We start from the raw sequence: 16,202 nt of genomic DNA, 5'->3' as shown, positions 1-16,202 counted from the left end.
GCCAGCGCAGCAGAGAAAACAAGGCCAGGCTTCCAGAAAGGTCATAAACCTCACCCAGTTTGAGCAGCCAGCCCTCTCTGTCGGGGTTGAAGAAGGTGTGCGTCAGGTCGTTGCCGTCGTCCTCTGGGATCTTGAAAGGCTCGTTTTTAATGCTTTCGTACAGGTTCTGAGACAAGAGGACAAGACGAGGTTAGCGCCGCTGGGCCAGACAACAGGACTAGGGCTTCGCACCCGCAGGAGGTCCTCGGGCAGGTCCCCGCCGTCGTTGATGCCTCTGTTCATGGAGATGAAGCGGTCCACTGCAGGCTTGTCCCTCACGTTGGGGTTGTGAAGGCTGGTGTTAAGCATGATGATGGCGAACGACAGCACGTAACACGTGTCTGCAAGCAGCGAGAATAAACATGGCGAACAATGTGGCCGGAGGTTGGGATTCCCTACGCCAGGGGTTGAAAGAGCCATGTTGGGCCAAAAATACAAAAAAACAAATCTTTCTGGAGACGCAAAAAATGAAAAATATTACATAAGTGTTATAATGAAGACAACACATGACGCAAGTGTCTATATTAGCTACAATAGCCTACTATCAAAATGACTGTAAAAGTCTTACATAAGTGTTTTGATGAAGGCAACACATGATGTAAGTGTCTATTTTAATTATATTAGCCTACTATCAAAATGACTTTAAAAGTCTTACATAAGTGTTGTAATGAAGACAACACATGATGTAAGTGTCTATATTAAGCTACTATCAAAATGACTTTAAAAGTCGTAAACGAGTGTTATAAAGAAGACAACACATGATGTGTCTATATTAGCTATTTTAGCATTCTATCAAAATTACTTTAATAGACTTAAATATGTGTTATAATGAAAGCAAAACATGATGAAAGTGTCTATATTAGCCTACTGTCTAAATGACTTAAAAAGTCTTACATAAGTGTTATAATGAAGACAAGACATGATGTAAGTGTCTATATTAGCTATTTTAGCCTTCTATCAAAATGACTTTAAACGTCTTATATAAGTGTTATAATGAAAACAACACATGATGTGTCTATATTAGCCTACTATCAAAATGACTAATACTCTTATATAAGTGTTATAATGAAGACAACACATGATACAAATGTCTGTATTAGCTATATTAGCCTACTATCAAAATGACTTTAAAAGTCTTGCATAAGTGTTATAATGAAGACAACACATGATGTAAGTGTCTATATTAGCCTACTATCAAAATCACTTAAAAAGTCTTACATAAGTGTTATATTGAAGACAACACATGATATCAGTTTCTATATTAGCTATGTTAGTCTACTATCAAAATGACTTTAAAAGTCTTGCATAAGTGTTATAATGAAGACACCACATGATATGTCTATATTAGTTAAATTAGCCTACTATCAAAATGACTTTAAAAGTCTTACATAAGTGTTATAATGAAGACAACACATGTAAGTGTCTATATTAGCCTACTATCAAAATGACTTAAAAAGTCTTACATTAGTGTTACAATGAAGACAACACATGATGTAAGTTTCTATATTAGCTATATTAGCCTTCTATCAAAATGACTTTAAAAGTCTTATATAAGTGTTATAATGAACGCAACACATGATGTAAGTGTCTATATTAGCCTACAATCAAAATCACTTAAAAAGTCTTACATAAGTGTTACAATGAAGGTAATACATGATGTAAGTGTCCATATTAGCCTACTATCAAAATCACTTAAAAAGTCTTATATAAGTGTTATAATGAAGACAACACATGATGTGTCTATATTAACCTACAATCAAAATGACTTTAAAAGTCTTATATAAGTGTTATAATGAAGACAACACATGATGTAAGTGTCTATATTAGCTATATTAGCCTACTATCAAAATGACTGTGTGTCGTAGTTTGAAGCAAATGTTTGTTGACAGAAATGTTGAAATGTAATATTTATTCCACACATTTTGACAACATTAGAAAGCATTAGTACATCAGAGGCTACCCAGAAGGTGAGATAACTCCTGGAAATGACTGGCTCTTAACGGCCAAAAGTATAAATGTTGTCTGGAACACAAACAACTATCTGAAATGCAGCCAACATTACATACACACAGTGTGTCATGACACATGCTAAAGTATCCAAATACATTTTGGTGCCGGTACCACAATATTGCTATGGAGACAACACTAGAAGTAACAATGCTCAGTATAATCTTGCATGGAACTATCTACCTTTATTGACCGTCACCCTGTGTGTGTGTCTGTCAATGTGTGTGTGTCAATAGGTGTGTGTCTTGTCAATGTGTGTGTGTCTGTCAATGTGTGTGTGTCAATAGGTGTGTGTCTTGTCAATGTGTGTGTGTCTGTCAATAGGTGTGTGTCCTGTCAATGTGTGTGTGTCTGTCAATAGGTGTGTGTCTTGTCACTGTGTGTGTGTCTGCCAATAGGTGTGTGTCTGTCAATAGGTGTGTGTCTTATCAATGTGTGTGTGTCTGTCAATAGGTGTGTCTGTCAATGTGTGTGTGTCTGTCAATAGGTGTGTGTCTTGTCAATGTGTGTGTCTGCCAATAGGTGTGTGTCTGTAAATAGGTGTGTGTCTGTCAATGTGTGTGTGTCTGTCAGTATGTGTGTGTCTGTCAGTATGTGTGTGTCTGTCAATAGGTGTGTGTCTTATCAATGTGTGTGTGTCTGTCAATAGGTGTGTGTGTCTGTCAATGTGTGTGTGTCTGGCCATATTTGTGTGTCTGTCAACAGGTGTGTGTCTTGTCAATGTGTGTGTGTCTGTCAATAGGTGTGTGTCTGTCAAAAGGTGTGTGTCTTATCAATGTGTGTGTCTGTCAATAGGTGTGTGTGTCTGGCAATGAATGTGTGTCTGGCAATGTTTGTGTGTCTGTCAGTGTGTGTGTGTGTCTGTCAATAGGTGTGTGTCTGTCAATGTGTGTGTGTCTGTCAATAGGTGTGTGTCTGGCAATGTGTGTGTCTGTCAATGTGTGGGTGTCTGTCAATGTGTGTGTGTCTGTCAATAGGTTTGTGTCTGTCAAAAGGTGTGTGTCTTATCAATGTGTGTGTGTGTGTCTGTCAATAGGTGTGTGTGTCTGTCAAGGAATGTGTGTCTGGCAATGTTTGTGTGTCTGTCAGTATGTGTGTGTCTGTCAATAGGTGTGTGTCTGTCAATGTGTGTGTGTCTGTCAAAAGGTGTGTGTCTTATCAATGTGTGTGTGTCTGTCAATTGGTGTGTGTGTCTGGCAATGTTTGTGTGTCTGTCAATAGGTGTGTGTCCTGTCAATGTGTGTGTCTGTCAAAAGGTGTGTGTCTAGTCACTGTGTGTGTGTCTGCCAATAGGTGTGTGTCTGTCAATAGGTGTGTGTCTTATCAATGTGTGTGTGTCTGTCAATGTGTGTGTGTCTGTCAATGTGTGTATGTCTGGCAATGTTTGTGTGTGTCTGTCAATAGGTGTGTGTCTTGTCAATGTGTGTGTGTCTGCCAATAGGTGTGTGTCTGCCAATAGGTGTGTGTCTGTAAATAGGTGTGTGTCTGGCAATGCTTGTGTGTCTGTCAGTATGTGTGTGTCTGTCAATAGGTGTGTGTCTGTCAATGTGTGTGTGTCTGTCAATAGGTGTGTGTCTGTCAATAGGTGTGTGTCTGTCAAAAGGTGTGTGTCTTATCAATGTGTGTGTGTCTGTCAATTGGCGTGTGTGTCTGTCAATTAATGTGTGTCTGGCAATGTTTGTGTGTCTGTCAATGTGTGTGTCTGTCAATGTGTGTGTGTCTGTCAATGTGTGTGTGTCTGTCAATAAGTGTGTGTGTCTGTCAATGAATGTGTGTTTGGCAATGTTTGTGTGTCTGTCAGTGTGTGTGTGTGTGTGTGTGTGTGTCTGTCAATGTGTGTTAGTCTATCAATAGGTATGTGTCTGTCAATGTGTGTGTGTCTGTCAATGTGTATGTGTCTGTCAACAGGTGTGTGTGTCTGGCAATGTTTGTGTGTCTGTCAGTATGTGTGTGTCTGTAAATAGGTGTGTGTCTGTCAATGTGTGTGTGTTTCTTAATCGTGATTAATCACAATTCAAGAGTGTGATCAATCCGATTAAAAAAATATATTCACTTGACAGCCCGAGAGAAAACATTCACTTTTCTTAGCAAAGTAGCGCACGCGCGTGTGTGTGTGTGTGTGTGTTTGTTGTTACCGGTGTGCGTGTGTGTGTGTGTATGTGTGTGTGGTTACCGGTGCTCTGGAAGACGCCGGGGTTGCAGCGACAGTATCTCTGAGCAAAGGCCTCCATCATCCTATCGATCTTCTGGGCCTCACCGGGCAATCGAAAGCTCCACAGAAATTGTCTGCAGACACAGCAGATTCATGCTTTATCCTGGGCTGCCTGTGGCGGCGGCGCCATGGTCGTCATGACATCAGCTAATAATTGGCATAATCTCCTACGACGCATATATATATATATTTTTTTTTTTAAAGGCTAAAAACATGTATGCACACATGTAGAAAACCAATGTGCTATCAATTAGTATCAACATATATTAAGGATATTAACATGAAGAGGGTTACTAAAACAACCTTCTTTCATCTCCGTAGTAACGCTAAAATTCCTCCCATTTTGAGATCATTATTCAAGAATTCGTTACATCAGGTTTTGTTTACTGTGATCTATTATTTTCGGGTCTACCATGAAAAGATTACAGTTGGTACAAAATGTGAGAAGAACAAGGTTTAATCATATTATTCATACACTGTATGAGTGTTGCTGTTAACGCACTTTGTGTGTCTATTTACGCATTCAAATCACAAAGGACGTGCATTTCTAGAAGTCTACCCATTCCCGGGCTAATAGAAGTGTGGGAATTAATGTTTTGTGTAACTAGGTAACTAACTAACACGCACGCACGCACGTACGAACACAGCCCTAGTCAGGAGGAGGACAGAGTGTAGGTACACAGAACATCAGAGGGTCAAATTGTGCGAGAAAATGAGAGCAGACAGTGTTGACAAACAACGTTGCTACCTTGTGTGGGAAGCGCGAGTGCAGAAACACAAAACAAGAATCCCTGTCGGATGCAGAAACTGGCAGAGAATTTTTTTTGGGCGACGTTCATATTGTTGTTACTCAGCCAGATGTTTACCTTATCCCAATAAACATCTGTTCACTATTTGAACATAAACACAAGGGTTAAATGACATTGACACTAACTTGCCAAATTCTAAGTTTGTTGGCAATATTTGCCATGAAAGTGCAGATGTGGTGCTTTTTAAAGGACAACTGTCATTGTCCAGGAAAAACTCCTGTTGTCCAGTAGATGGCCACCAAATAGCTGCGGACAGGATTCCTTATGAAAGTCATGACGTCTTGCGGTCCAACTTGAAGATGCTGGGCCGTAGTTTGGACACCTCTGCCCTAAAACGTAATCCCCACCTCTAGTTTGGACTTTAGCATTGATTTCAGCCATTATTTCCTGTCAAAGACTCTAGTGACCCTCCGCACGGCCATGTCCTTGCATCCTGGCCGAGATGAACCATGCCTTCATTACCCAACACATTGATCAGAAGTAACTAAACACATGAATACAGATGACCACAGATGAGGCGCTAGCTGTCCAAAGTCGGGATCCAGGGTGGACCACTCATCTGTGCATCAGTTGGGGACACCTCTGTGCTGCTGACCTGTCTCCACTCAAGATGATCTCCTGCGGGCCCCACCACGGACTGGACTTTCACTATTATGTTAGATCCACTATGGACTGGACTCTCACTATTATGTTAGATCCACCACGGACTGGACTTTCACTATTATGTTAGATCCACTATGGACTGGACTCTCACTATTATGTTAGATCCACTACGGACTGGACTCTCACTATTATGTTAGATCTACTATGGACTGGACTTCCAATATTTTGTTAGATCCACTATGGACTGGACTCTCACTATTACGTTAGATCCACTATGGACTGGACTCTCACTATTATGTTAAATCCACTATGGACTGGACTCTCACACCATTATGTTAGATCCATTATGGACTGGACTCTCACACTATTATGTTAGATCCACTATGGACTGGACTCTCACACTATTATGTTAGATCCACTATGGACAGGACTCTCAGACTATTACGTTAGATCCACTAGGGACTGGACTCTCGGACTATTATGTTAGATCCACTATGGACTGGACTCTCACTATTATGTTAGATCCACTATGGACTGGACTCTCACTATTATGTTAAATCCACTATGGACTGAACTCTCACACTATTATGTTAGATCCATTATGGACTGGACTCTAACACTATTATGTTAGATCCACTATGGACCGGACTCTCACACTATTATGTTAGATCCACTATGGACTGGACTCTCGGACTATTATGTTAGAGCCACTATGGACTGGACTCTCACTATTATGTTAGATCCACTATGGACGGGACTATCACTATTATGTTAGATCCACTATGGACGGGACTATCACTATTATGTTAGATCCACTATGGACTGGACTCTCACTATTATGTTAGATCCACTATGGACTGGACTCTCACTATTATGTTAAATCCACTATGATCTGGACTCTCACACTATTATGTTAGATCCACTATGGACTGGACTCTCACACTATTATGTTAGATCCACTATGGACTGGACTTTCACTATTATGTTAGATCCACTATGGACTGGACTTTCACTATTATGTTAGATCCACTATGGACTGGACTCTCACTATTATGTTAGATCCGCTATGGACTGGACTCTCACACTTTTATGTTAAATCCACTATGGACTGGACTCTCACACTATTATGTTGGATCCACTATGGACTGGACTCTCACACTATTATGTTAGATCCACTATGGACTGGACTCTCAGACCATTATGGTTCTGTGCAGTGATGAGTGTACCTGAGGGCCTGGACCAGGTTGAGGTCGGTGAACTCGTGCAGGTCCAGGAAAGCCTGTAGAACTTTGATGTTGAAGTCGTCCCTGCAGAGGAGCAGTGCCAGCGGTCACAGACCACAGACCACAGACTGAAAAGCAGCGAGAGGAGGAGTGGAGCACCTTTCTCCCAGGTAGTCCCCTATGGCCGTCTTGTTGAGGCCCTCTCCTTTGTAGAGGAACTGAGCGATGTCCTCGGCCGTGTGTCGGAGCAGCTCGTTGTCCACCAGAAAGACGATGCCCTGCAGAGACGGCGCACACACGCTTGTTTGCCGTGCTCACGTGACATTTGACCTTTCAGCCTTGCTACCTTTTTGGGGTCCATGTTAAACTTCTTCCTCCCCATCGCCACGTGCCGGCTTTTCAGGAGGGTTTTACTGCGCAGGCGTGGATCAATTAGTAGTAGCACCGCAGGAGCCGTAGAACAATGGACACAAAGCAGCATACAGCATGAGCGTCAGTCTTACTAATCCTGTCATCATAATAATGTAGTCATTTGTACACCTCAGAGGCATACAACTTGGTACGTGACACACAATAACTGTTAGCATGCTAACGTTAATAAACTAACTTTTTTGGAAAGTTTTGTACCCATTGACCTCAGAGTCATTTATCGTATTGGTACTTTACATATGCTAACTATTAATTAATTATTGTTTTTGGTCAGTTTTTTACCCATTAACCTAAAGTCATGTCATCATGTGTTGCCTTCATTATAACACTTATATAAGACTTTTAAAGTCATTTTGATAGTAGGCTAATATAGACACTTACATCATGTGTTGTCTTCATTAAAACACTTATATAAGACTTTTAAAGTCATTTTGATAGTAGGCTAATATAACTAATATAGACACTTACATCATGTGTTGTCTTTGTTATAACACTTATATAAGACTTTTAAAGTCATTTTGATAGTAGGCTAATATAGACACTTACATCATGTGTTGTCTTCGTTATAACACTTAAGACTTTTAAAAGTAATTTTGATAGTAGGCTAATATAATTAATATAGACACTTACATTATGTGTTGTCTTCATTAAAATACTTATATAAGACTTTTAAAGTCATTTTGATAGTAGGTTAATATCGACACATCATGCGTTGTCTTCATTATAACACTTATTAAAACTTTTAAAGACATTTTGATAGTAGGCTAATATAGCTAATATAGACACTTACATACTGTGTTGTCTTCATTATAAGACTTATATAAGACTTTTAAAGTCATTTTGATAGTAGGCTAATATAACTAATATAGACACTTACATCATGTGTTGTCTTCTTTATAACACTTTAGAATAATTATAAAGTAATTTTGATAGTAAGCTAATATAGACACATCATGTGTTATATAAGTGACATAATGAAGACAACACATGTGTCTATATTAGCTATAATAGCCTACTATCAAAATTACTTTAACAATTTTATATAAGTGTTATAATGAAGTCAACACATGACGCAAGTGTCTATATTAGCCTACTATCAAAATGATTTTAAAAGTCTTATATAAGTGACATAATGAAGACAAGACTTTTAAAATCATTTTGATAGTAGGCTAATATAGACACTTGCGTCATGTGTTGACTTCATTATAACACTTATATAAAATTGTTAAAGTAATTTTGATAGTAGGCTATTATAGCTAATATAGACACTTGTCTTCATTATAAAACTTATATAATAATTTTAAAATAATTTGATAGTAAGCTAATATAGACACATCATGTGTTGTCTTCATTATAACACTTATATAAGACAATTAAAGTCATTTTGATAGTAGGCTAATATAGCTCATAAAGACATTTACATCATGTCTAAGAATTCACACACATAAGATTCTACACCAAATAAATCATCTTTGCGTCCAGGTCTACTCATCACCGTCTGCCAACAAGTTTTCAATGATTCATGTGAAATGTATATTTTTAGTATTTCTGCATGTCAACATGTCATTATTATATTATAAAAGTGTTACATGAATGTCGAGATGACTACCGTATTTTCTTGAATTGCCGCAGGGCATATAGTATGCGCCTGCCTAGAATTACTGCCGGGTCAAACTCGCTTCGCAAAATAATTAGCGCATGCTTAGCATTACCGCCGGCTCAGGATTAACGCCGGGTCAAACTAGTTCTGAAAATATTATTTTTATTAGCGCATGTCTAGAATTTCCGCTGGGTCAAACTCGTAACATCACGAGTGACACGTCACCTGTCATCATTTTCAAAATGGAGGAGGCTGATCTCAATCATTTGAAATCGCATAAAGGGAAGAAGATTGAGAGCTATTCAGTAGGATTTAAGGTCAAAGCTATTGAATATGCTAAAAAGAACAGTAAGCAGCTATGTTTTATTAATATACCGTAGCTGCGTGTGTCAAATATGAGTCATTAAATGACTCCCGCCTACTGGTGGTAGAGGGCGCTAGTGGTCCTTCTTGCGACTACTCGGCTGCAGAAGAAGTGACAACAAGCAGCAAGAGTGAGCAGTGATCGTTTATTTTTTCCTCTCACTTGCACTTTTAACAGAGGATTACATATCTAAAATAAAACAGTTTTCTAAACTGGACTTTCAATCGAAGCAGGAGGTAATAAAGGAATATCTCCATCAAGACAGAGAGACTTTTAAAACTGAAGAAAGATAAGGAAGACTTCTATAAACAAGTTATTGATGCTTTTGATCAGAAGGAGCTGCGCCTGGACTTCATTTGTAAGTAAAGGTAAGACCATAATAAAGTTTTTTTTTATTAAACGTGCTTTTCATGATGGTATCCTTACATCAAACTCAAATTTATAAACGGAGGCCTAAATTTACCACATGCCTTTGGTGAGCGCCGGAGTGAGAAGAGGTTTTGAAATAATTAGCACATGCTTGCCTTTACCGCATGCCTGTGGTAAATCCCGGAGTGAGAAGAGATTTTAAATTAATTAGCGCCCTGGCGGCAATTCAAGGAAATACAGTAATTGACTACTTGGTGAAGGTGTCCTCACCTGCCCTCCGTGCTGGCCTCCAGGCCCTCCACCTCCATAATGGCCTCCCTGAGCTCCTCCCGCAGCCTCTGGATCTCCTGCATCAGCACCCCCTTCCTCCGGCGGATGTCCTCCAGCTCGGAGCGCTCTTCCGGGCTCAGGTCTACCGGAACTGCACAGAAGACAGAGAACTAGAGCAGTGGTTCTCAACCTTTTTTCAGTGATGTACCCCCTTTGAACAGTTTTTTGATTCAAGTACCCCCTAATCAGAGCAAAGCATTTTTGGTTGAAAAATAGAGATAAAGAAGTAAAATACTGCACTATGTCATCAGTTTCTGATTTATTAAATTTTACAACAGTGCAACATATTGCTCATTTGTAGTGGCTTTTCTTAACTTATTTGGAAAAATATATACAAAGATAACTAAAAACTTGTTGAAAAATAAACAAGTGATTCAATTATAAATAAAGATTTCTACACATAGAAGTAATCATCAACTTAAAATGCCCTCTTTGGGGATTGTAATAGAGATCCATCTGGATTCATCAACTTCATTGTAAACATTTCTTCACAAAAAAATACATATTTAACATCAATATTTATGGAACATGTCCACAAAAATGAATATTGCATTTCTTTTCACAGTTTATGAACTTATACATTCATATTTTGTTGAAGTATTATTTAATAAATATATTTATAAAGGATTTTTGAGTTGTTGCTATTTTTAGAATATTTTTTAAAAATCTCACGTACCCCTTGGCATACCTTCAAGTACCCCCATTTGAGAACCACTGAACTAGAGCATACCAGACCAAAGTGGACAAGGTCTTTCACGGACAAGAACAAAGTGGAACTACATAGTCAACTACTACTCACGTTGACAGAATATTACCGGAGTTTTAGAATTAGAAGTCATTTCTTTTTTTCCTACGCTTTGAATCCTGCGGCTCGTTCCTGGATTTTTCTTCGCTTCAACAAATACTTGTCATAAAACACTGAAAAGGTGTGTTACTGTTTCTGCTGCGAAGCAATCTGTTGGACAAGTTTGCTCACTGCTGGTGTTGCAGTTTGGAAAATGTACTTCCTGTTTCAGCGTTGAACCGAAACCGCCATTCGTCACTCCAAGCAACGTTTGTCAGTTGTATAATAGAACTAAAACAATTCTTAGTTACTAATTTGTCCCACGTAGGGATGTCACGGTATGAACATCTCGTATCACAGTTATCGTGACCAAATTTCTCACATTATCTTTATTATCACGGTATTTTTTTTAAAAATGTGCTCAAAATGTTATAAAACATTTTTTAAGTTGAAGTACTTTTTGAGTAGATTTGAAAATACTGCGATAATAATGATAAGTCTGGTGAGAATAATGGTGATACGGAATGTTGATAGCGTGACATCCCTAGTGCACACTAACCACGTACTAAAACTACACAATACTTGCAGTCAATACTACATTTTGGTTTAGAGCATTCAAAACCTAAGATTTGTGTTTGTATTTAATGATTGTTGGTAGTCTATTTATGTGCATGCAATGCTAAATACTACATTTTGGTTGACAGAAGTATTTCATTCAAGACAAAACTAGGATCTTTGGAAAATTATAGCATGAGAAGAATCATTTAATTCTGGTTTTACTCAAAATAACAACATTGTACACGTTGGATATTTGCTAAAAGTAAGATGCAGTGTTGTTTCAAAATATTAGTTTGGGACCAAATAAAAGAAAAAAATTGTGTTATTTTTGTTAAAAACCAGGGGGGGGGGGAAATCTGACAAAATCGTAGATTAAATTTTTGGGTGAAAAAAAATGGTAGATTTTTTTTTTTTCAGTCCCAGATCTAAATTAGGGATTGTTAACATTTTTGACCTGGGGGCCCAAGTCCCACTCAAACATTAACACTGAACTAGATGAGGCGATTCTTGAAGGACTTGTGTGTGAATGCTCCAATGCTGAAGTTGAAGTTGTTTTTAGAATTGTTGAAGTAGAGGAGCATGTTGGGCAGCGCACACACACAGAGTACTTACAAGCAGACAGTGTGTAGACAGAAAAGGGAGAATGGACGCATTTTGGTGTAAAAAGTCAAGATGAAGGTGAAGTTATAACACTGAAACACCCTCACGTAGCGCTGCTTTAAGACATTGCTAGCTAGCTAGCGACAAAGTAAGCTTCTTACACGTATCATTATCACTGGAGGACGAGAAATTGCTAAACAAGCTTCACTACACACCATAGGAGGATACAATAGCTCACAGCTAACAGCAAGCTAGCACCCCTGAATGTAAACAAATTCCATGGGTGGATATACGCCTGACATCCACTGTAATGATACCAAGTTCATGACTGATCTAGTCGATACTACTATGATTACATTGATATTTTTTCATTGTCACAAAAATCTTTTTTCCGTTTTTCCAAATTCATTATTATTTATGTTTTGAAACTCAGGAAATACGTCCCTGGACACATGAGGACTTAAATTATGACAAATGTATGATCCTAACATCTGGATGCATGTGCAAAAGTGCAATATATTTATTTATATCTGCACCTACTTGTATCCTGCCCTACAACCAGCTCATGCAACAAAATGTTGTTCTTATCTGTACTGTAAAGTTGAAATTTGAATGACAATAAAAAGGAAGTCTAAGTCACTACTTGGTATCGAATCGACACCTAGATGTGTGGTATCATCCAAAACTAATGTAAAGTATCAAAGAAGAGAAGAATAAGTGATTATTACATTTTAACAGAAGTGTAGATAGAACATGTTAAAAAAGAAAATAAGCAGATATCAACAGTCAATGATAAAGTAGATTAATAATCAATTTTTACAGTTTGTCCCTCCTATTGTAGACAAAATAATAGAATGACACAATGTTACTGCATACGTCAGCAGACTAATTAGGAGTCTTTTTTTTGTTTACTCACAAGTTGTATATCAATCAATCAAAGTTTACTTGTATAGGCCTCAATCACGAGTGTCTCAAAGGGCTGCACTAGTATGTTCACTATTTTATATGAGGATATTCAGTACTATACCACCTCTACAAAGTACTGGTTCGACTAAATGACACAATATGTTACTGCAGACTAATTAGGAGCCTTTGTTTGCTTACTTACTACTAAAAAACAAGTTGTCTAGTATCTTCAACATTTTATTTAAGGACTAAATGACAATCATGTTTCATGTACACTAAGATTTTTTGTTACAATAAAGACATTTTTTGTGGTCCCCTTTATGTAGGAATGTACCGAGATACACGTTGGTACTGGTACTACAATATTGGTACGGGGACAACACTATGCCAATGTAGGCATGGTACTCTGCACGGTGGTACGAACCCTTGACGTCTGTGTGAGAGGCGAGTGTGCTGACCACTACGCAAAAAGTTGACCAACGTAACATTTGACATATCAGTATGTATATATATATATCCATCCATTTCCTACCGCTTATTCCCTTTTGGAGTCACGGGGGGTGCTGGTGCCTATCTCAGCTACAATCGGGCGGAAGGCGGCGTACACCCTGGACAAGTCGCTATCTCATCGTACGGTTAACACTGATAGACAATATTCACACTCACATTCACACACTAGGGACCATTTAGTGTTGCCAATCAACCTATCCCCAGTGCATGTCTTTGGAGGTGGGAGAGGCCTATCCCCAGGTGCATGTCTTTGGAGGTGGGAGGGGCCTATCCCCAGGTGCATGTCTTTGGAAGTGGGAGGAATTCGGAGTACCCGGAGGGAACCCACGCAGTTACGGGGAGAACAGGCAAACTCCACACAGAAAGATCCCGAGCCCGGGATTGAACCCAGGACTACACAGGACCTTCGTATTGTTAGGCAGACCCACTAACCCCTCTTCCACCGTGCTTCCCTATGTGTATGTGTATGTATATATATATATATATATATATATATATATATATATATACATGCACCTGGGGATAGGTTAATTGGCAACACTAAATTGGCCCTAGTGTGTGAATCTGAGTGTGAATGTTCTGTCTATCTGTGTTGGCCCTGTGATGAAGTGGCGACTTGTCCAGGGTGTACACCGCCTTCCGCCCGATTGTAGCTGAGGTAGGCGCCAGCGCCCCCTGCAACCCCAAAAGGGAATAAGCTGTAGAAATGGATGGATCGATATATATATATATATATATATATATATATATATATATATACACACTGTTTCCCACAGGTCAGGCATCTATTTGTGGTGGAGTGGTCGGGCGGCTGGGGCAGCGATGACCAAGAAGAATGCGGAGTTGGAATATAATTACAACACTTTATGTACATATTTATATACATATTTGTATAATATTTACATATTTTATAATATGTAACTACAAGCTCCATTCACAGAGTCCCATTGCTTTTATGAGCAGTCGTGCAAGTCAAAAGCCAGAAAAATAAATATTTTATTTTATTTGTTGCGGCCGTAATTCTTTCGTGGCGGGCCGCCACAAATAAATGAATGTGTGGGAAACCCTGATATATATATATATATATATATATGAAAATATTAATGAATATATATATATATAAATATATTAATATATGTATGTGTGGGAAAAATCACAAGACTACTTCAGCTCTACAGAACTGTTTCATAAAGGGTTCCCTCAATCGTCAGGAGATTTTAATGGAAGCATTCACATACAATGGTTTGTATAGGGCACAGAGTGGGTGGGTACAGTCAGGCGTAGAGGCGTAGTGATTGGCTCATGTGTTACCTAGGAGGTGTTTCCGTCCGTGGCGGCATGCTGATATTATTTCACTGCGCTTGTTGAGGGATGATAGATCTGGATGATATATAATAAACAGTTTCTCTTTTAAGCATAGGTTGCATCTTTTATTACCACTGTTGTAAGGTGTGCTGGATGCCCTATATAAACCATTGTATGTGAATGCTTCCATTAAAATCCCCTGATGATTGAGGGAACCTCTCATGAAACAGTTCTGTAGAGATGAAGTAGTCTTGTGATTTTTCCCAGACATACATATTGCGCTCTACCATAGTATCGAGTACTATTCTCTGGACTCAGCCAAGACTCAGCTGTCTACCCGCACCTCATCCCAAAAATATATCATATATATATATATATATATATATATATATATATATATATATAAACAGTTACATATAATATACATTCTGCCACGCTGGACCTAAGACCACGCCCACAACAATAACAACAATGTTAGTCAATGTTTGTTATACATATATATATATATATATATATATTGCATTCTATTTTAGTTACTTTGAATTTACAACTCCTTGGCGCTGTATTTGTACTTACTTTGATTATTATTTCTCAACTGTTTGTAAATATTGAAATTTATAAATAGAGCGTTATAAAATAAAAAATACAAATGCTAATGATTATCATTTTGTGTAGCTGGCGCGCCAACATGCTCCACTAAAGCAATATTTCTTTAATGAAGATGTGGGAAAAGATGGGACCTTTTTATAATTCTGGTGTTAAAATGTTTGATGAGCAACATAGTAATTCTCAATAATCTAGCATTAGCATTAGCATTAGCATGAAATTAGCCACTTACTGTAGTCCAAGTCATCCATTTTCGGCGTTTTATTTTTAGGCATAAATATTTCCGAGTCGACTGTCATTCAATAGCAGAAAAATGGGGGTATATGTGCAAATACAACCCCGAGGATAAAAAAAATAAAAAAGTGAAAGTAGACGTTGAAAGAGGGTCGATAAAGTCAGGCCGGAGACACAAAGGATGTGGCGACAACCGGAAGCTACCCCAGAAAGTGTTTCCGCTGAGGGGATTTTCAAAACAAAACGCTTATTGATGACCTACGTTTGTTTTGATCATTGATTTGTTTTCCTTTTATAAATGGACATCGTAAAACTAAAAACGACTGGTTTATGTTAGTGTGTTCCTAATTAGAAAAAAAAGGAAATTAAAAAGGGTTGAAAGCGTTAATAAAAAGGAGGAACATCCTCCGTAGACAGAAACAACAGAGAGATCAAACCGGATGTGTTTTCATTCAGAGAAAACACAAATTCTCTTTTAAAAAGTAAAAGCGCGGATACTTTTTTTTTTTAGTCATCGAACTTTATCGACGAACAAAGATGGCATTACACAATTTCAGAATGACAATGCAAATGCAAAAATGCACTGTAAGAATAGGAAAATATCTGGAATAACCTAAACAAGAGAAGACAACGGAATAATCGTATCAGTGTTAAGAGAACCCAGTTGTAGCTGGGACGCATTGTCTTTAATCTCCTTTCTAATGACTTCAATTT

The 16,202-nt window shown here is 38.3% G+C and overlaps 1 protein-coding gene across 1 annotated transcript in view; it reads right to left on the bottom strand.

Moving 5' to 3' along the window:
- cyth2 (cytohesin 2) overlaps window positions 1-15,696 on the bottom strand; it is a 32,773-nt gene extending 17,077 nt beyond the window's left edge. The window contains exons 1-8 of the mRNA XM_061915252.1: window positions 15,487-15,696; window positions 9,926-10,076; window positions 7,240-7,306; window positions 7,053-7,171; window positions 6,897-6,977; window positions 4,220-4,332; window positions 232-380; window positions 55-166 (exon numbers count right to left, since the gene is read on the bottom strand). Coding sequence (XP_061771236.1) covers window positions 55-166; window positions 232-380; window positions 4,220-4,332; window positions 6,897-6,977; window positions 7,053-7,171; window positions 7,240-7,306; window positions 9,926-10,076; window positions 15,487-15,553 — 859 coding nt within the window. The 5' untranslated portion in view covers window positions 15,554-15,696. The remainder of the gene's footprint in view (window positions 1-54; window positions 167-231; window positions 381-4,219; window positions 4,333-6,896; window positions 6,978-7,052; window positions 7,172-7,239; window positions 7,307-9,925; window positions 10,077-15,486) is intronic.
- Between the last annotated feature and the right edge of the window lie 506 nt (window positions 15,697-16,202).

This window comes from Nerophis ophidion, linkage group LG11 (genome assembly GCF_033978795.1).
Source record: "Nerophis ophidion isolate RoL-2023_Sa linkage group LG11, RoL_Noph_v1.0, whole genome shotgun sequence".
NCBI lineage: Eukaryota > Metazoa > Chordata > Actinopteri > Syngnathiformes > Syngnathidae > Nerophis > Nerophis ophidion.
Note: the sequence above shows the minus strand (reverse complement) of the source record. Positions and strands in the feature narration are given on the sequence as shown.